The following is a 22,211-nucleotide window of genomic DNA, read 5'->3' as shown; positions in this document are numbered from 1 at the left end:
AGTAAAAAACTCTGAGATTTTTAGCGAGTCTTGCAATCTTTATCGGAAATACAGATTAGAAGCCGTAGGAGGGGAAGATTCATTGCAGCTGACAAAAAAGTATTGTCTCTACTGAGGTTGAATTTGTGGATGGTAGTGACGTTATCTGGTCGCGCATAACAGGTCTGGCTGGAACCATGTTAGTTGCTGGATGTTTTTGCCGACCACCTGACTCGCTGAGACATATATAGAGTCATTCAAAGAAGGTTCATAGTTAGCTGTGCATAAATACCCAGATCATGCGACACTAGTTGGTGGCGACTTAAACTTACCAGGTATAGAACGGAACGGTATGGATTCATTGCAGGTGGTACAGATAGTCTTGCGAAGTATTTTTGAACACGTTTTCCGAAAACTGTGGTGAGCACATACGTCTGCAGTGAGCATGTAGTGGAAGTATCTTAGGCCTTGTAGCTACAAACAAGCAGGTCCTTATCGATGGCGTCAGTATAGAGATGGGGATTAGTTCAAATGGTTCAAATGGCTCAGAGCACTATGGGACTTAACATCTGAGGTCATCAGTCCCTTACTACTTAAACCTAACTAACCTAAGGACATCACACACATCCATGCCTGAGGCAAGATTCGAACCTGCGACCGTAGCGGTCGCGTAGATCCAGACTGAAGTGCCTAGAACCTCTCGTCCACAGCGGCCGGCTGGGGATTAGTGATCGTGATGTTATCATAGCGACACTCTTTACTAAGGTCAATATATCACTCAAGAAGTCTAGGAGAGTGTTTCTCCTAGAAGGAGGGGATAAACACTTGCTAGCATCTCACTTAGACAATAAACTTAAGTCATTTAGTTCCAGAATTACGGGCAAAGTTTAAACAGACTTGAAATCGTGCTCCGGAAAATTATGTGCCTACCAAGTGGATTAATGGTGGGAAAGACTGACCGTGGTTTAATAACGAAATTCGGATATACTGAAGAAGCCAAGGCTGTTGCGTTCTCGGTTAAAGAGAGGACGCGCTAATGACGACGTGCAAAGATTAGTGGAGATTCGTGCGTCTGTGAAAAGATCCATGCGCGAAGTATACAGCAGGTACTACCGTCGTACCTTGACTAAAGATGTGCCAGAGAAAACTTTTTTTTTTCATTCTGTGCTCTGAGGAGGCAGAGCGGGCTGTTTGAGGGCTTGCTATTTGCCCTTTGCAGCCATAGGTTTTAAGAATAGTATTTTTAAGCATTTTTTTTCATTTTTATTGCTATATAGTGCAAGTTTTCTTTGGTTCTTCAACATTTAACAATGATATTTTTAACTAATTTTGCAATACAGTTTGTTCTTTTAACTAATTTTACAGTGCAATTTATTCTTTAACATTTACAGTTCATATTTATAGGTAGTTTACAATGCAGGTAATTTCGTAATATTAGAATACGCAGAATTATCGCAGATGTCATACCAGTTCATGCAGACACGAAACTCCCTGGCAGAACTGTGTATCGGATCCCCGACGTTTCAGGTGAGTGCGTTCTGCACTGCAGAGTGAGAATTCATCCAGGAAGCAATTCCCGAGGCCACTCGTCACTCCAGTATCCTTTCTCCCGGCAGTTCTGGTCCCGACAGGCGTGCGGGGGATCTTCTGTGTCGGCTGGAATGCAGGAGACGAGGTACTGGCGGAGGTAAAGCTGTGAAGGCGGTTTTCGGTTCGTGACTGGCTGTCTCGATGTCTATTTTTTTAAGGGCATCATATTCGCCATTAACTGTAAAAATTTCCCATTGCAGTTTCGGCTTTTGGGGCATTTCCAAGTGGTATTGAGGAAGATTTTGCTTCAGCTCATGAAAGACTTCAGAATCCTCCCATATGTGAACAAGTCAGTCTCTAAAATACGAGTTTTCACTGTGGAAATACAGTAACATCAAACAAGTGCTAAGCTCTGTACTGGGTGACATGATCGTTTCGAAATACTCTGCATCACTGTGAACCGCAACGATGAGAAGTTAATAAGTGCGTATTGTATTTCACGTCTCAGTTTTATTATGTGTACAGTTTAGTCAACAAAACTCCGGAGAACTTACCTTCAGCTATGACGAATTTATCTACTAATTAAGTCAGCAGAACATCAAAACAAACTGCAAAACGATTTAGAAAAGATATCCGAATGGTCCGAAAAGTGGCAGTTGACCCTAAATAATGAAAAGTGTGAGGTCATCCACAGGAGTGCTAAAAGGAACTCGTTAAACTTCAGTTACACGATAAATCAGTGTAATCTAAAAGCCGTAAATTCAACTAAATACCTAGGTATTACAATTACGAACAACTTAAATTGGAAAGAACACACAGAAAATGTTGTGGGGAAGGCTAACCAAAGGCTGCATTTTATTGGCAGGACACATAGGAAATGTGACATACGTACTAAGGAGACTGCCTACAATACGCTTGTCCGTCCTCTTTTAGAATACTGCTGCGCAGTGTGGGATACTTACCAGATAGAACTGACGGAGTACATCGAAAAAGTTCAAAGAAAGGCAGCACGTTTTGTATTATCGCGAAATTTGGCAGAGTGTGTCACAGAAATGATACAGGTTTTGGGCTCGAAATCATTAAAAGAAAGGCGTTTTTTGAGGCGACGGAATCTTCTCACTAAATTCCAATCACCAGCTTTCTCCTCCGAATGCGAAAATATTTTGTTGACACCGACCTATATAGGGAGGAGCGACCACCACGATAAAATAAGGGATATCAGAGATCGTTAGGAAAGATATAGGTGCTCGTTCTTTCCGCGCGCTATACGAGATTGAAATAATAGAGAATTGTGAAGGTGGTTCGACGAACCCTCTGCCAGGCACTTAAATGTGATTTGCAGAGTATCCATGTCGATGTATATGTAGATGTAGAACAAGTGATTCATATCCTTAACACTAATATCACATGTTAAATCTCTTGCAATGCATTAGAAATTATTATTTAAAGAAAAGACGTATTCCGCGGCAGGCGCTACAGTTCTGCTGTTTCATGTGTCTGATTTACATCTGAAACCAGTTAAAAGCAGCTCAGAACGGACGGAATGATCTGCAAGAAATAGTTAAAATCAGTATCTCACACAAGTGCTCTGAAATCTGGAGATGAAACCTCGATGTGCTAAAATACTGAAATATCAATGGCTTTGGGTTTGTATGCAGTGTCTCTGTGCTTCCTTTAAAGAATGTAAACGTTTGAGGTTTGACTCATAGTCAGGCAAACAGTTTTGGTCTGCCAGGCAGTTTCCGATCCACTGCTGAGTGGAAATCCATTCTGGATACTTTTACATTCTCGCCACACACTGTACATGGCTGGTTTCTAACTTTTAACAAGGGGATACGGAATCGCCTTCCCCGCTATGTTAAAATATGCCTACTATAGGGAACATTTTCTCACACACTACTGGAGACAGAGAGATAAAATTTTTACTGTATGTCCATTGATATGTTATAATAATACAGAAACAACAGTTTATTGTCAAATTATTTTCTTACAGAAATATTTTACATTTATTTTGAAATAAATTATTTCCATCACTTTTTATTAGACTATCGCCCCTAAGGCTTTTGTAAATGAACAAATTAAAAAAATCGTTGTTTAAGTGTGTAAAAGAAACCAATGTGACCAAGTCATAAAAATTCCACACTTCTGGATTCACCAGTACCTCAGATAATGTTTCTAGACGAAGTAAAAAGCAAAATTACGTGAAATGGAGAAAGAAGATTAAAAAATTCCTGATCCATAGTCAATACCCATACATAGTCTTCATAATCATCTTCAAGTCTTCTTTTGACACCCCTCTGCACCTCACTTGTTTTTTTCACTAACGTCTTGATTATATTGTCAGCATGCCTTTGTGCTGATCTAAAGTCAACATAGCCCGTATTGTGCAGGAACCAACATGCAAACCCAATTTTTGAGGGGCTGGTATTTAGTTATATTACCAAGACTGAGGGTTCCCACAGCATCATACACACCAAAATGTAGTGTATTAATTCCGACAAAAACTGTTTTGGGGAGACGATGCCATATCACATTATTCAAGCACTCGCTGGAATTCTGCGTTTTACCATGAAGACATTTCATCAGAAAACTTTTGTCAACCAGATCTCTGAAAAAGGGCTTTATTTCTTCCATGGTGGATAATGGTAGACCGTGGTGGTGAACGTATTTCTCTCCAGTTGTTAGTCCCCTATTGTATTTACACCAACTCTTTTCACCCTTGCAACACAAACCATGTTCTGGATGCTCTTCTGTGGATGCAGTGTGGAAATACAAAGCCTATATAGATTTCCTCATTTCTTCAAGACTGCCTGTATTTTGCCTGACTATAAAGCCATAGAAAATCTGAATGTGATCTATTATGGAATCAGTCAATCTTCCTTTGCCATGCAAGGTTTTCCCATCATCTAGTTTTTTCCCTTTTGTAACTGATTCTAACATTGTCAGCCTGGCACCCATTCTCTTCTGCACATGTCCTATACACTCAAGTTTGCTTGTATTTACACTGTTCCCATATGGTTTGCTTTCCAAAACTTCTTTGAATGTTTTGCAATCACCACCTCCCAGATGCTTGACGTAGCGAACATTATACCACTCTGAAGACCGACAAAAATTTTTTCTCACCTCAGCAACCTCCATGCCACTACTACTACCATAATAATTGGCAACACAGTCATTACTATGTTCATTTTTCAGCCTGTCTATGCATCTACAGTATTTAGACATTATTGCAACATCAATAACCTTGCCTGTGTCAACACTAGTTGCTGTTACAACACCATTGTTGGAGATGTGACCAATTTTTTGCCATGTGCCATCTAAAGCTACTGTGAGGTCACGACTGCCATCATTTTCTTTCACTGCTTCTTCCACAGCTACCTGCATTGACTTCTGTGCTACATCTTCAATTGCAGATCATAGTACATAGTTGAAAGCATCAAACTGCTTTGCCATTACCAATTACTCGTAGTCCATAAACTAACTTAATATTTACATTATAAAGTTCAGTTTTCTTGTGTCCATTATTTACAGTTACTGAAACAGAACTTGGAAACCTACAGCTGTACTTACAAACACTGCATATTAAACTCGGCAACGAGGCCAACATTGGATTCTACATTCAAAGAAAGGTTTCCTTGACATTTTTTGCAAATGGTTCAAATGGCTCTGAGCACTATGCGATTTTACTTCAGAGGTCATCAGTTGTCTAGAACTTAGAACTAATTAAACCTAACTAACCTAAGGACATCACAAACATCCATGCCCGAGGCAGGATTCGAACCTGCGACCGTAGCGGTCACGCGGTTCCAGACTGAAGCGCCTAGAACCGCACGGCTACTCCGGTCGGCTCATTTTTTGCAGCACACACTGTTTTCAAGAGCTTCGTACAATATACTCGTGTCAATGAGTTCAAAAACTTCTTTTCCTATATCAAGTAAAGTATATTTCTCTTCCAGATCTCTTAGTTTTTTACGGGAAGTGCTGTTTTCATTTGGAGTAAGTTCGTTCGGCAAATCAGTAGTATGTGGACTGACATTTTCCAACAGTGATGATGAACAACTGCTTCGCTTTGGTAATGAATCATCATTTCATTTATTTTGCCAGTTCACAAGCTTTTTAAACACTTTTGCTCTAGCACTAGACATTTTCACTGCGAAAAATGAAGCACTAAATATAAAATAATTCGACAACAACTACTTTCATATACCGTAGCACACTGTATACAAACAAAGAGTAACTTGAGGAAACCAGAGGGAAACATTTTCGCACAAATAGAGTACAGGGAGTCGCTGGAAAGCGGGATATTTGAATTCATGTCACATAAATGTACTGCCAACAAGTTTATGGTCAGCCATGAGAGACGTGTATAACTAAAGCGCAATACCCGATTCATAAATCTATCAAAATAAAATAGTTATAATACCAGTAGAGCTTTGTATGATAAGACATTTTAAAGAGAAAATTTGATGGAATATAATACGTCAATAGAACGAAAATCGATTTTTTAACCCGAAATCCGATTCCGTATCCCCTTAAAGAATGTAAACTTTCGAGGTATGACTCCCAATCAGGCACACAGTTTTGATCTGCCAGGCAGTTTCCGATCCACTGGTGAGTGGAAATCCATTCTGGACACTTTTACATTCTCGCAAACCCTGTACACGTGTGGTTTTTAACTTTTAACCTCGCGGCTTGTGTGTTACAGGCGGCCGCTGTTGAGTGAACGTCTACTGGGCTATCAGCCGTGGAACCTCTCCTTTCACGACTTCAGTGCGGTGTGCAGGGATCGGCAGCCAGAGGCGTCAAACATGCTGAGTCTCGCTGACACACTGTACGCCTTCTATCGTGGCTACTGGTACGCTGCAGCTGCGTACAGCGATACACTGTACAAAGATGATTTCAAGACTGTAGGTAAGTCTGATGGCGGGACCCGGCCACTTCATGGTTATGCGCTGCCCACTGCCCAATTATTTGAGGAATGAGGTTCAAATACCATTCTGAATATTTAGTTTTGCATCTTACGCGGTTTTGCATGCCACGCAAGGTAATCACTGGTGCTCTTTCCAAATTTAGTTTTTGGACTGGTTGGCAACTCTCCATGTGGACCTGCTACAAGCTAACAACTTCATTTCGATGTCTTATTGTCTCACATAATACTAGGAGTAAAAAAGACTACGTACACAAAATTTTGGAGTGTTTAGAGAAGATTAAAACAAAACAAATTTTATGTGTCACATATGTCACAGGTGCACCCTCTTCATGCTCGTGGTCCGTGAAAGTTCCGACGCTAGTGATGTTCAGAAACTATGTGATGTTTTAGAGATATTACTAAAGTCTTAGGTGGATGCAAATGATTGTATAACACACTCGAAACAAGTGGATTTTTGACAAATAGTGCTTTTCTAATTCTGTCAGACGCAGTAAAGGACTTGGAAGAGCAGTTGAACGGAATGGACTGAGTCTTGAAAGGAGGATATAATGAACATCAACAAAAGCAAAACGAGGATAATGGAATGTAGTCGAATTAAGTCGGGTGGTGCTCACGGAATTAGATTAGGAAATGAGACACTTAAAGTAGTAAAGGAGTTAAGCTATTTGGGGAGCAAAATAACTGATGATGGTCAAGGTAGAGAGGATATAAAATGTAGACTGGCAATGGCAAGGAAATCGTTTCTGAAGAAGAGAAATTTGTTAACATCGAGTATAGATTTAAGAGTTAAGAAGCCGTTTGTGAAAGTATTTGTATGGAGTGTAGCCATGTATGGAAGTGAAACGTGGGCGATAAATAGCTTGGACAAAAAGAGAATAGAAGCTTTCGAAATGTGGTGCTACAGAAGAATGCTGAAGATTAGATGGGTAGATCACATAACGGATGAGGAGGTTTTGAATAGAATTGGGGAGAAGAGGAGTTTGTGGCACAACTGGACTAGAAGAAGGGATCGGTTGGTAGGAGATGTTCTGAGGCATCAAGGGATCACCAATTTAGTACTGAAGGGCAGCGTGAAGGGTAGAAATCGTAGAGGAAGACCAAGAGATGAACACACTAAGGAGATTCAGAAGGATGTAGGCTGCACTAGGTACTGGGAGACGAAGAAGGTTGCACAGGATAGAGTAGCATGGAGAGTTGCATCAAAACAGTCTCAGGAGTGAAGACCACAACAACAACAACAGTGGTTGCAGCCTCAGCCTAACAGGCAACCAGCACGCCTGGAGTGTCTGCCAGTGGTATTCATTGCACAGCAGGTTGAACACCGTCTCTGAACATTAGTGGGGCTGCGACACTGGCGTTGCATTTTTACCTTCCCTACACACTCTAAACTTCTGTACATGGAATTTTTTTCAGATCCAGTATAAGGCTTGTTTTAAAAACGGCGATTGGTTTCTGTTACAAAATGGCAACACATAAATTAATTTATTGTCAATACTGTAACTGGTGTAGTGTCCTAAATTTATGCCTGGTATGATACAGTTCTTATTTACTTATTTTCTGTCACGAATGATACTTAGATTTGTAACTGAATAGTTAACTGGACGAGATAGATTGTTAATGTTAATTCTACGAATGTTAACACTGTGAGCTGTAGTAGGACTGAGGAAACTCTTTATTTTCAACAATAGCACTTTTCTGCTAAACAATTCTTTTGATTTACTATTTTATTCTCGTTGCTGGACTTTATCTCTTACTATCGTTCCATCTATCTATCGTGAATCACATTTGAAAGGAGTTGTAACCGTTCATTTCTCTCTTTGTAGCTGCGTGATAGCCTCTTTCTCGGTAGGGAGTAACTCCATTTAAATGAGAGGACGGGAAGACAGCGAACTTTTGCTCTCTCCATGGGAAAATTAATTGTGTCCCCCAGTGTGACTCTCGGCCGATTCAGGCAATCGAACTTGCGGGGGTTTAATTGGTAGTAAACCGACTATTTAAGAAACTCAGATGGTCGACAGGGGTTACAACTGATTCCAGTTGTTGCTGAATCTGACTCTAACTGTGTTTAAGTACGTATTTAGCATTACATGCCGAAACTGTCATATCTGTGGTATTATTACTACAGCATTAATGGAACACTCTGTCATAGCAAATGTTATAAACATGCATAATTAGTTGTTCAAAAAATGTTCAAATGTGTGTGAAATCATATGGGACGTAGCTGCTTTCTCCAGTCCCTAAGCTTATACACTAAATTATCCTAAGGACAAACACACACACCCATGCCCGAGGGAGGACTCGAACCTCCCCCGGGACCATCCGCACAGTCCATGGCTACAGCGCCCCAGACCGCTCGGCTAATCCCGCGTGGCCATAATTAGTTCTGAACACTATAGTTAAACAGTGAACCTAATACGAATTCATATCTTGTTGTAGCCTGAGGAGTAAGCTTTAGTTACACTTGTGCACATTACGTAATAGCTGCAATCTATATCTGCATACCACATTCACCTAGGCAGGTGGCTTAACGCTCACACTACACATGTCTATGAAGATTGTACGGCTGTCCAAAACTGGAGCACTCACTGAACCGCGACACCTCAGCCTCGAAGTGTGGACTGCGAATTCGCACTGCTAGGTTCCTGAATTCAGGAACACTTGGTCCAGCCCTCAGTCGGTCATCGTCGTCGTCTTGCGATGCTGCAGGAAGTTTCCCTCGAATAGGGTTTAAACGACTGATGAGAGCGACAATCGAACGAAAATGCAATTGGAGTCTTAAGAGCGACTGGCGACAACACCTCCACTTCGTAAACATTCTGGCCTGACTCTTTGTTCAACAGACCGGGTCTCAATGCTCAATACTACGGCGTGACTGCATGGCGATCGTGGTCTTCTTTTTTCCATTTTTTTCCTTCGGTGCAGAAAGATTAATTATTATACTGTCTCACTGCCTGTCATGCTTCCTTTTGCTTGCGTAGTAACTCCTTTGGACATTCGTTACTGATTCCAGCAGTTCTGAAAGAGCAAAGTCATAGCCGACATTTGCATTTCTGTGTTGTAAGCACTCACCACTCACAAAGTGCAGAAGACAGCCGTCCCAGGAATGATGCTTGCTGCATACATAGTTACTAACCATCTTAATTACTGCAATTTTGTTATATGATGACATGATGGAGACCGTGGATGTTGTTTGAAGACAAATGTTGATGGTGTTTGGACAGCAACCAGCCACAAATTTACTTTCAGTTCCTTTATTCAAAGGCTACCGTTACCGGTTTCGACTCGTTGTGATTCATCCTCAGACGGTTTACATGCTTTCTTTATGACATGTGGTGTGTTTTTTACAGATTAATTGTCGTGAAATGTCGGTTTCGAGTGTTTGTTTTCATAAAATTCGTCCAGCAGATGTAAAAGCTCTTTGTATGTATCAAAACATGTGGTGCGTGGTAGAAATCATCTCAGTGAAAAATCTTAAGTGTTTCTTTGTATGTATCAAAACATGTGGTGCGTGGTAGAAATCATCTAGGTGAAAAATCTTAAGTGTTCAGTGAGAACAATTTACGTGTGCAACAACAAGAACGCAGTGGGAATGCATTTACATGTGCTGGACGAATTTTATGAAAACAAACACTCGAAACCGACGTTTCACGACAATTAATCCGTAAAAAACACACCACATGTCATAAAGAAAGCATGTAAACCGTCTGAGGATGAATCACAACGATTCGAAACCGGTAACGGTAGCCTTTGAATAAAGGACCTGAAAGTAAATTTGTGGCTGGTTGCTGTCCTAACATCATCAACATTTATCTTAATTACTGTTCCATGAACTCACTAGGTGAGTCCACTCCCTTCAGGGTGTGCTGGTTGAGTCCTTAGCTGCGTTATTTACTTCAGCTTACACATGAAACATGATGATGCGATCGTTACACGGTTATGTCATGCCTCAAGTTTGTCTAGGGGTTGGGATGAGTTGTCCGGAGTAAGAGACCAAAGAGCGAACTCATCGGTCTCATCGGATTAAGAAAGGACGGGGAAGATAGTCGGCCGTGCCCTTTAAAAGGAACCATGACAGCATTAGCCTGGAACGATTTAGGGAAATCACGGAACACCGTCGTCCTCCCGAATCCTAGTCCAGTGTGCTAACCACTGCGCCACCTCGCTCGGTAAAGTATAAGTATATTCACTTTCATCACCCATCATTTTTGTTTACTAATTGTTAGTTTAGTTAATACACAGATACAAAGATATTTTGAATACTGTGGAATTATGAGGGGACTAAACCTTTGGATACTGACAAAAATGCTTACTTCTGGCAACACATCTGATCGTCATTCTCTCCCACAAATTCTCCCATGAACTACCTCACATCACAGCCCAGCCACAAAAACTAGCAAAAGCCTCATCCTTCATAAACCTCCCACACTACAAAAAAAGAGAAATGTCTCGTAATTTCAAGTACACACATTCCACACCCACTTCTTCTCGAAATCCCTCTCCAATGACTTGCTATTTTGTTTATTCCCACCCATCCCCTAAATTCAAGTGGTTCAAATGGTTCTGAGCAGTATGGGTCTGAGGTCATCAGTCCCCTAGAACTTAGAACTACTTAAACCTAACTAACCTAAGGACATCACACACACCCATGTCCGAGGCAGGATTCGAACCTGCGACCGTAGCGGTCGTGGGGTTCCAGACTGAAGCGCCTAGAACCGCTCGGCCACACACGCCGGCCCACTATACTCATTAGGCCTAAGTCATGGGGGCCTAGTCTGAAAACGTAATAGCAAGTCGTAACACCTAATAGCTATTTCTTAGGAATGATTTGTTCTTTACAATTTGCACAAACCCTGATATCCAAAGGATTCTCCCGCAAAACATCCTTATGTGTCACGTTAGAGCCAATGCTTGTTTCAGTCCCCTTCAGTAACACTCAACCCCATTCTCTTCGACTCCATTCATTTTCACTGCTGTCAACCAGGTTGGTGAACATGACAGACAGTGGAAGATGTAGGCAGGAATTAAATTCTCATCACAGCATCCAAATACCCAAAACCATCCTTATGCACAACAATTCTCATAATTGCACCGAATCCTCGCCCACAATATACCGTCACATCAATAACAGAGCCTTGATGTGCTATCACTGCTATTGTGTAGAATCAATTAAATCACAAACAGAAGCCTACAGATGTCAAAAATACTTCCAGTGTGACAACTATCTGGTCCAGTATAGAAGAACCATCTAACCTATCCCAATTACAAAAACAAAAAAGACACCCATAAGTAGAACAAAAAACCAATCCAAGTTGAAAATTCTTACTTTTTGTTCTTTCAATGAGTAGTTTCGGGGCAAGACACATTTTCACATCGTCACAGCATAGGCGAAAATGTCATTTCCAAAAGATGTCAAAAATGTGCAATAAAGATTTCCAGCACATACAGATGACTCATAGAAAGGAAAAAGTAAAAATTTGCAAATTGGTCTGGTTTTTCGATCACTGATTAACAGAAATTGGTGACCCAAGTTACTGCAGCATGCTGGAATTTCGTAAAACCACCCATGCTAATTGTGCCCAAACGTACAATCCTTGATTTTATCTTGGAACTCTGCCACTTTGGTCCGTGTTTGCATAGGAAAACAGTAATATCAGAAATTGAGTCCGCCATGATGAAAACATCTTGTTGTGCGTTTAACAGAAAAAAAAGAATAAAAGAGCACAGAAAACATGTCACAAACAACTCCAATAATTGCTTAAAACATCCTGTAACATACAATAAATAAGGTAGTATGAAAATATCCATAGAAAGCTATATTTCAAAAGACGAATAGTAAAAACATAATAATGTTTTACTGTGTTTGTATAACCATCCTATTTTCTATATGTTTTAGATTTGAAAACCCCACTGATGATGATGATATTTGCCGCTGGAACTAGTTTGGGATAATAAAGAAATAAACGAATAACAAGTAGTTTTGCATCAAGGCGGATACAGTTTCTGATATTACAGTCTACAATCCTTACACAACTGCATCATCCACACAGCCTCAGGTTGCATGATCTAATAAATGCAAAGTACAGGCACTACACCAAACGTATCATCCCCATCCCAACAACTCCACACATTGCATCCCTATCATCAAAGATATCGAATTCAGAATAACAATTTTCCACACCATCCAGTACACCTCACCATCATCATCCCAACAGTTTCTTGTGTCGCATCTCTAACATGAAAGACATCCTGTTTAGAACCACTGTTCTCCACAACAATGTAACTAATGACTGCTCGACAATTCGGTACATACGATATCACACAAATAAGACTACCACATCTCTTGCCCCCAGTTTAAAATACCTGTCCATAACGCCACAAAACGAATTAAATATAGCATTTACAACACAAGACACTGAAACAACACATTCCAGGAAATTCAGAATAGACGCTGCTCATGACTTAATTACATTCAACATCTTAGAAAAAACTCTTATTTTCTACTAGCTCTAGTCAAGTCAAGGGTTCACCTATGATTTAGAGGTAACATCTTTGAATTACTAATCAAAACGTTCTGGGACCCGAGTTAGAACCTCGCTACTGCTTAAATTTGGAATAAAAATCATCAGAGATGGTGGAGGAGTGGACAATGTTTCGGGGCACTCTTTTCTCCTGCTCCTAAAGGCCTGAAGTCAGCAATGCTCAAAGGCATGAGAATGCAGAAGGTAATGGGAGCCACTGATGTGTATACACAGGACCTGTGCCCTTTAACTGAAAAGTGCTATGATGGCACCTCAACTGGCGAAATATTCCAGACCAATTCCCCATTCGGATCTGTGGGAGGAAACTGCCAGAGGCAATTGTCCCAATGAATTGTGTTTAGTGTATAGCTCCTTGTGTGACACACCACTATAAATCTTACTCAACAGCGTATCTTCATCTGCCTAAAGTAATGCGTCCCTTTAACCTCTGCAAGGCTTAACTGCACCTTCCAGCTGCTCTGTCAGACCCATGATGCAGACGATGTCATCCTCTTTATCCCCAGCCAGCCTTCCAAGCATCCTTATGTTCCCTCTGGACCTACCTTAATGACATCACCTGTTGCAGTAGCCTCTGATACCTCAAAATCAGTTGAGTTAAGAACCTTAACTTCCACCATACCACACATAAACACGCCTATGTGGTGGTACTCGTTTCGAAGGTAAGCTGGTTCGAGTCCAGGTGGCGGAAGAAATATCCATTGCCATTATTTACCAGGGCTGTACAAACATTGTAACATCGTTGAAGTGCTCAGGAGGGTTGAATTGGGCAGGCCATACAGCAAGAATGACAGAGAATAGACTACCTAGAATGGCATTCAGCAGAACAATAGATGGAACGAGAGGAAGAGGGAGACCCAGAATCATATGGCAGGATAACATTCAGGAGGACACAACTAGGGTGAACACCAACAGCAACTGGACAAACAGCACATTGGACAGTCAGAAGTGGAAGAGGCTCATAGAGCAGGCGTATGGTCGATAAGACCCTTGCAACATGTATAGTAAAGTAAAGTATTATTTACCCAGTAATGAGACTGGGGATGGAAGTATAAAGTTTCTCATCACCAGGCCTTGCGTCAGTGTTCTTCATTAATTTACCTCTCCTTGGTGTATCATGGCATGTGGGCCTATGACACTGTTGAAGGTGACACATGTAGTCTCGACGATAATCGCCTACGTCATCGTCAGTCGACCACCACAGCCTGAGTTCTGTTCTGTCTACGAGGGTATCAACAGTTCCATGACGAGTGAAGACAAGCGACGAAGTTGCACTTCTGCTTTCAGAAGGCAGTGTCGGTGTAACGTCACTCAGTCAAGCCAGGACTGGGAATGTGGGTACAGACTGTCGAGGGCCACCAATAGACACGTACTTGTCACAGCTGCAGTAAACGTTCAGTGTTCATTATCTGCAGAGCTGCTAAGTGTTTTCAGCAGCTCAATTTGTTTGAACCCCAATTAATACCACATATGCTCACATAGTCACAACCACAAGGAGCTCAAGATAAGTGTACTGCCTTTAGAACAATAATGCATTCTGTTCATTGACTGTTTCATGCAGATGTATTCAAAGCATGACACAACAACATGTCTGTCCGATGTGGACCTTAAGCTATTAACGCGTCCATTACAGACACGTCCACTCAACGGGTAAACTAGAGTCACAGTTCTCTCACAATGCAAGTACAGTGCCCAATTACATGGAGGAAGATAAGGGTTTGCACTTAGGCTGCAGACCTGCTCCTCCAGTTCTCTCTGGTACATAGGCAGAGGACTCTCACATTCTTTCTCATATCTTGGACTAATCACGCATCCCCAGCCTGCAACAGACTCAAGAAAACAGCACACTGGACATATGCGAGGATTCCATCATTCAACCATCCTCCGCACTTGGAAAGACCCACTGAACGAGGCAATGTTGTGGTAAGCTGTTGGTTCCAAACTCGATTTTCGATCAAAATTTAGTTTGTGTTGTCCCTAAAAAGATTAAGGTCAATGATACGATGGTCGTTTTGGATGGACGCCGCCTTCCTGCTTCCCCATTCTTCCCAGTTATAGCTTATGCTCTGTCTCTAATGGTTCTGTCAGCAACAGGATGTTAACCCCTAATCTTGTTTCTTCCTTCGTTTTTCCAAAACCATTGACTGTCTCAGCCTTACTTCCACCAATATAGCTCGGATGTCAGAACTCCCAAAATTTTACCATTCCTTACACCTTGCACTGTGTATCATCTTCCCCCTCTCACATGCAATCTCTACCAGCTGATTAGATTGCCCTCTCTTCTGAAGTTCCTTAAACTTTCTCCCCCATTCTCTGCACACCTGGGCTTCTGCTGGGCCTATACCATCATATCACACCCACCGTCTTTCCTTGCTTATCGTATTTCAATGAAACTTCAGCTGGCTGTTTCTTCTGGTTCCATTCTAGTATGGTGTCACTTATCATCCAATCAGCTATAATCTTAGCGTCTATATCTCTTCAGTATACAGACGTTCCCACTTCCAGCGTCCTGACCACCATAATACTTTCCAAACACTTCCCTCTTCCCACATCAACTTGTCAATCCTACTTCCCAGCCCACTCCAACACCTTGTAATACATACACCCTTTCTGGACTGTACGTGCATCTTATTATATTACTCTGTGAGGTAACAGGCGAGCTGTGGCGACCTGAAAATTGTGTAAGTTCGTAGTTGGCGTGGCTGTGAGGGCGCCTCTTGGTTTGCCACGGCTCATCGGCGGCCGCGTAGTGCCCTACGTTAGCCGGGGCAAGAGGGGTAGCCCCAGCAGGTGGTCCAGGCCGACAGCGTGGCTGGGAATTCCATGTTGACACTGTGGTGAGGACTGTACTTTGTGTCGATGAAGGAGATGTGTATGCCCGCAGTGCCAAAGATGGTGGACTTTGCGAAACCATAACCGCAGACATTTCACAGCTGTTGTAGAAATTAATAATACCCAGATGAATCATGATATCTTGAAAAGAAACATGTATATTACCATTATTTGCACGACGATTCTGATGGTGTAATCAGATTTTCAATATCTTTGTTAGTTTAAAATTTAGTATCTGACTGGAAATTATACAAGTCACAATCAACAACGAATTTCCAAAATCTAAACGGTTTATCCACTTTTGTCGATCGATGTATCTTTAGAAAGCTATGAGTGCAAACCACCTTCCTCGACATTCTCGCGCTAGCGAAACAAACTGGTGACAAATCTCATCCATCACTCTGAAATCTGCGTGATGGGATCACTAGGTTCAGGGACAAAAGTGAAATATCAGAAAGACGAGAATTCAGCCTGCATCCTCTTTCTTGTTGTGTCAAAACAGTATGTTCTATATTGACGTACCTAGATGTAAAAATACGTATCCAGCGGATCGGTATTTGAGTGCAAACCTAAATTGGTATGAATTGTAGACATGTAACTTGAATAGTACATGAGTTATAAGTCAAAGAGGCCAATTACTATTAACTGTGTCAGGCCATAAGTACTCCACAGTTAGACGAAAAAACGGTAGCACCATGCTTATAAATATATTTATTCGTCTATGTCTTTGTTTATATTCGATATACATTATTCATGGAGAATTTGGTTAAATATTTACTGTGCTTTAGAAAGCACAGAGACATTAGGTTACTGGCCTACCTTTGGTTTCTATTCCTTTGATATATGTTTATTTGACTTGTTTATATATTTAATAGTGTGTAGAGCTGTGCTCTGGCTCGCGTTTGTGCCATTCACTGGTTGTCGTTGTGTATTCGGAATGTGACTTCACATTTTTTTAGTGCATTCACTGACGATACTACGTTTGCTCTCGCTTTGTCTGTCCATGAGTGACAGCAGCGGCGTTTATCGATAGCGAGTATTGTGCTACAATCTTTGGAGCGATCTCAAGTATTTCTGGGTATCGTGTGTCGGAGTTCAGCTGGGTTGGAAGCTGCAGAGGGGCCTGGCAGCGCGAGAACATGCCAGTACCACTGGTGGCACGCAGGCATTGCCGGATTGAAGGGCTGTAGTCGCGAGGGCCACAACCTCGTTGTCCACCGGACCCAGTACAATGAGTTGAATGAACATTAATCCAGTAGTTAAACCTCCAATATGTTGTGATCATGCCGTTTGTTTGTCCTTTGCTGCTTGAAGGGATCCCCTGAGACGGACAGCAATAAGTGGGGCGTGTCGAGTTGGCAGAATCTATTAGCCATCTTCCACTGCCTGTTATTAGTTTTTCAATTTTGTGTTATTATTTGGTGAAGTGCAAGCAGCGGTAATTTACTGCCTAGTGGCCGCTAACGCCCCAGTTACCTGCCCTGGATGTTGGCATATTTTTGCGGCAGTGTACTTTTCCTCGTCTTTCCGACGCTGTACGGCATGATGTGCTGTTCGACAGCCTCCTTAATTGCGGTGTGGACTGTGGCTTCTTTTGGCTACCTTGGTTATAGTGCTTCCTCCTGCCTTTCTGTGTTTTAAACACCGGATTCTGAAGACGTGGTGCTGTCTGTCAGTTCACTCTTGCTTAAATTATTCCATCATTGTACTGATTGTCACACATTAGGTGGATTTGGTAAGAGGATTGATCGGCGTTTATACTGTCCGTAGTTTGAGTTGCCATCCTGTTATGTGAGCATAACTCTTGGCTGCCTGTCTCACCACTTATGCAGCTGTAGGGACTTTTCTCAGGTCGATACTTGGAGCACTGTGTTTTGATGACTCCCTTCTTTTATTTGGTCTGATTGTCTCAATTGTTTAAAAATAATATTTTGTTCAAATTATTCCTTTTGCTTGAGGTCGTCAGCTGACAAATAATTTGACCTCTGAAAAACTACAGTGGTGCACATCTGCAACACCCCAGATTACTTTAAACTAAAAATTTTAAAAACTCACACAAACACATTAAGTATGCACCCCGTAAGAGGGATGGAAATGGTACAAACATTCACACTAAAAAATTATTTTCCAGCAAAAGTGCAATTTGTTTTTAAAAGGGCTCTTACGGTGGAAGGGTGGCAACTTTATAAAAAAGACTATTTAAATAAAACCCATGAAATTCAGACTTACATAAAGTGTGCAACATGCTCTAGATTACACGTATACTGCCTCGCAAGATGATAGGCAAGATAAAAACATATTTCAGGAATTCGGAATCCGACAAACATGACAGAGGCAGCTAATAACGTATGGCAAACCGACAGACAGACAGACCGACACTAACTGCCTAACAAATGCAGACGAGAAACAAACGAGCAAGCTGGGGTTGAGAGACTGACCAACAAAACAAATAGAATTTAACAAGTAAGTGAAACAACATATCACTAATCATTCAGCTTCTAATAACTGCGATTTCTGGTGAAGACCTGGTGCAGCACCCCAAAATCGCTCTTCCTAACCGTCCGCTGCCAGCCGCTTCAACAGATGCAGGAAGGCGCGCCGATCTCCCGTCTCACGGCGTCGCAGCTCGCCCCAGCCAGACCGATGTCGTGGGTTGACTCCTGTTGCTCTCGTGTCGACCGCGAAGCCGCTATGCCTCGCTATACGGCGCGGCCACTGGACACACGAGGCGACCTCACATGCGCCGACGCTCAAGACGGACAAGTCATCTTGTGTCTCAGTGCGCGACTGACCAACCGATCGATCCAACCGCCAATGCCCATTGCCTGAGCCAACTTGAGCAGACTGGCAGCCTAACATATACTAGCACTCCGGGCGACAGACAGGCACTGACTGCCCCACACTGAGCCGGCTGACCAACTGACTAGACTCGCCTCGACTGACCAACTCTGCGGTACTGAGTTTTTTTTCTTTATTGTGATTTCATTCCCTTGCCCCATATGGGCAGGGGAGGGCAGTCTGCGGCACAATCCGCCGCTCTTCAGCCAAATGACATAACAACTTAAAATAAGAATAAAATGTTACATATATAAGGCGAGAAAGGGGAACTTAAAACAGAATAATGGGAGAAAATGGAGGTAAAAAATAGACTAACATGGAGGCGTTCATGGAGGACAGTTAAAAGGCACCAGAAAGTTAAAAAACGCAGTTGGCGAGTCTTCAAAACTCAGAGAAAACACTGAATGGACATGCACACGATAAGTCGGCCACAGTAGTAAAAACACTCTGGAACAACACACTTGAAACCCACTTGAAGCACACGATGAAGAATAAAACTGCCAGGCGGGACCTGCCAAGGGAAAGGGCAGAAAGGATGGAGAATGAGGGGAGAGCACGGGGCAGCAGGGGAAGTGGCGGGATGAAGACAGGAGGGGCATCAGTGGGTACACAAAGAGGCAGGAGACATGTGGGGCAGGAGATAAAGAGGGAAGACAGGGCAGCACAGAGACATTGAAAGGAGGCACAAGAGATGGAGGGGGAGTAGGAAGGGGAAGCCGCTCAGGAGGAGGGAGGGGGAGGAGAGGGAGCCCTGAGGAGGAGGCAGGAAGATGGGGCTAGAGTTGGTAGGAAGGGTAGATGTCAGGGCGAAGCTCATCATCCAGGAGGGGTAGACAGTGGAAGTTGGGAAAGGAGTGGAGGATGTGGAGATGGAGAGAGGGTGGGATGCAATGGTAAAGGCGTGGCAACTGGTTGGGGGTGGAGAGTAAGGGAGACACCAGGGGATGAGGGGGATCAAGGTGGTGGACAATATATAGTGCGCGGATGTGTTCAAGGAAAAGGAGAAGGTGGGGGAAGGGGACGACGTCGTAGAGGATGCGTGTGGGGGACTGAAGGCGGATGCGGAAGGCGAGGCGGAGCGCATGACGTTCAGAGATTTGGAGGGCTTTATAGAACCGGGGAGGGGTGGAAATCCAAGCTACGCTGGCATAACAGAGGATGGGGCGGATCAAGGATTTGGAAGTGTGAAGGATGGTGGAAGGATGCAGACCCCTCATCCGGCCGGACAGGAGTTTCAGGAGGTGGATGCCATTGTGAGCTTTGTTTTGGATGCTAAGGAGATGGGGAGTCCAGGTTAGGTGGTGGTTGAGTGTGAGGCCAAGGTATTTGAGGGTAAGGTGGATAGGATGGCCATAAATGGTGAGGTAGAAATCATGGAGGCAGAAGGAGCGAGTGGTGCAGCCTATGATGATCGCCTGTCCGCTACAGAGCTCATAGCGCCCCTTAAATGCACGTGAACAGGCAACCTTTCCCCTTTCCCACCAGAGGGGAACACCAAAGCTGTGACTGCCACAGTGGCGCCACCGCCAGGAATGGAGGGCGACTGCGCTCTTCAAATCAGCAAATTTTACAACTGCTCAATGGCTCTGATCACAATGGGACATAACTTCTGTGGTCATCAGTCCCCTAGAACTGCGTAAGCCTAACTAACCTAAAGACATCACACACATTCATGACCGAGGCAGGATTCGAACCTGCGACTGTAGCGGTCGCGCGGTTCTAGACTCGCCTACTTGCTGTCACTTTTTTTTTTTTTTGCAGATGAGGAGTGGCAGCTAGAGGACAGAAGCAACGTTACACTCTCCGTGGACACTGACTGCGTGCAGCTGTTGGCAAACGCCCTGGACCACCCCACGTGTCCGCTGGAAGACCTGCCAGTGGATGCCCTTAAGCAGCGCCAGCAGTGCCGCGTGCAGCTGTGGGATGACATGGTGCAGAGGTCGCCCCACATGCCCGTGACCAGCTACCTGGCCTACACACAGAGGGTGAATGTCAACCTCTGCCTTCTGGCCTGGATGGCAGTCAACTCGCTCGGCATTTGTCAGGATGTCCCCTTCAGTATGATGCGGTCCATGCATGATGCTCGCTGCTATTTCGATAGTCCTGACGATCAATCATGTGTGGAATCGAACGCTACAGATGCCATCTGCTCTGTTTCCAGAGCTATTCTGTTGTTGAAGTGTCGCAATTTCTCCTCCGTTAAGCCTTACGACGATTGTACGACCTTTTATTACCCACTTCTACCGAGCGTTGGTTCTGGCACCATACTGTATCAAAAGCTAACAGAAAAAACACTGAACTACAAAAACAGTTTAAACAACGCCACCTTGAAATACAAGGATTTCAAAATCGAGAGCTTAAAGCCTTTAGAAATCTCATTTATACTAGTAAATATTATTTTCCGCTTTTCGACTGCTCTAGTATACATGTACCTTCCTCAGTTACGTAACTTGCCTGGAAAGATATTCTTGTCCTTTCAGATCACGTGCATAATCCAGATCCTGTGTTCTGAGGTCGTGTATCGTATGGCAGGGGTCCCTGACTTACCTACAGCAGTGCTGATAGACAGCGCCCTCACACTTCTCAGCTGTATCTGGCTGAACTCATTCTGCTACCAGATGTATGCTTGTGTTCGCCATCTGAGGCTTCCTAGCCACCTACTACCTGCTGAAGTAAGCAAATTATTCCGTCGTCAAGTGCTGTATGTGTTAATACCGTGGAGTATAGTATGTGCAGCAGCTGTTGCTTTGGAAAAGATTAGTAAATATTACCTGATCCACAGTCGTATAGTAGTCCTTGTCGGTATTTCACTGTCAGTGGCTTTCAATTTGGTTTGCCTTGGAGTGGTTGGATACATGTATCTATGTGCTCGGTATTCCATGCGGCAACTCAAAATTGTTAGTAACAATAAATTTGCCTCAAAGAAGGAATGTCTTTTTATGTCAGTTAAGGCCGTGATCTTAAGTGGAATAGGTATTGTAATTAGAATTGGATTCCACCAGGCTCAAGGGATAGCGCAGTTTGTCTATTACGTACATCTAGCTACAATGGTGCAAGGACCAGTGCTGTTCATCTGTTTCGTCTGTAACGAAACGACACTCCCCGTCCTGAAAAGCAGAGTACTGGCGTGGTTTAACCCAACTGGCATCCCTGCAGGTGTAGAGCTGTGTTCAGCAGCTGAGAGGAATCTGGCCAGGAGAAACAATGAACAGTCTCTGGTTGTAGAATCCTCTCTGTAGCCTCCTTCAGTATTTTTCTGCAGTAACTGTCTTGACAGTATACTGCATTAAAGCCTGGAAGAAAAATGTAATCTACCTGATATGACAACATTAAATGTAATTACATGTGATATTGTACAGGCAGTACTTCTATTTCCTAATGTCTGTTTCATTTATAACTGTATGCTTACATGTAAATGGCAGCCTCTGCCTATGTGCTTTAATGCACTGAGATTACTTGTTTGGAATATATATATATTCACACAGCTTTGCCAAACAAGTAATTCCACTACACACATGTTCATAGGACCTTTTGTTCCCCATTCGGCATCAGGAATCTGTCGCTGC

At 42.9% G+C, this 22,211-nt stretch overlaps 1 protein-coding gene across 1 annotated transcript in view; it reads left to right on the top strand.

Annotated features, from left to right (window-relative positions):
* The window catches only part of LOC124553306, a 50,793-nt gene extending 28,843 nt beyond the window's left edge, over positions 1 to 21,950 (top strand). Inside the window, exons 4-5 of the mRNA XM_047127185.1 lie at positions 6,215 to 6,420; positions 20,407 to 21,950. Of these exons, the coding sequence (XP_046983141.1) occupies positions 6,215 to 6,420; positions 20,407 to 21,884 (1,684 nt within the window). The 3' untranslated portion in view covers positions 21,885 to 21,950. The remainder of the gene's footprint in view (positions 1 to 6,214; positions 6,421 to 20,406) is intronic.
* The last annotated feature ends 261 nt before the right edge of the window (positions 21,951 to 22,211 follow it).

The sequence above is a fragment of the Schistocerca americana genome, chromosome 11 (assembly GCF_021461395.2).
Source record: "Schistocerca americana isolate TAMUIC-IGC-003095 chromosome 11, iqSchAmer2.1, whole genome shotgun sequence".
In the NCBI taxonomy this organism is placed as follows: domain Eukaryota; kingdom Metazoa; phylum Arthropoda; class Insecta; order Orthoptera; family Acrididae; genus Schistocerca; species Schistocerca americana.
This window is presented reverse-complemented; position numbering and strand designations above follow the sequence as displayed.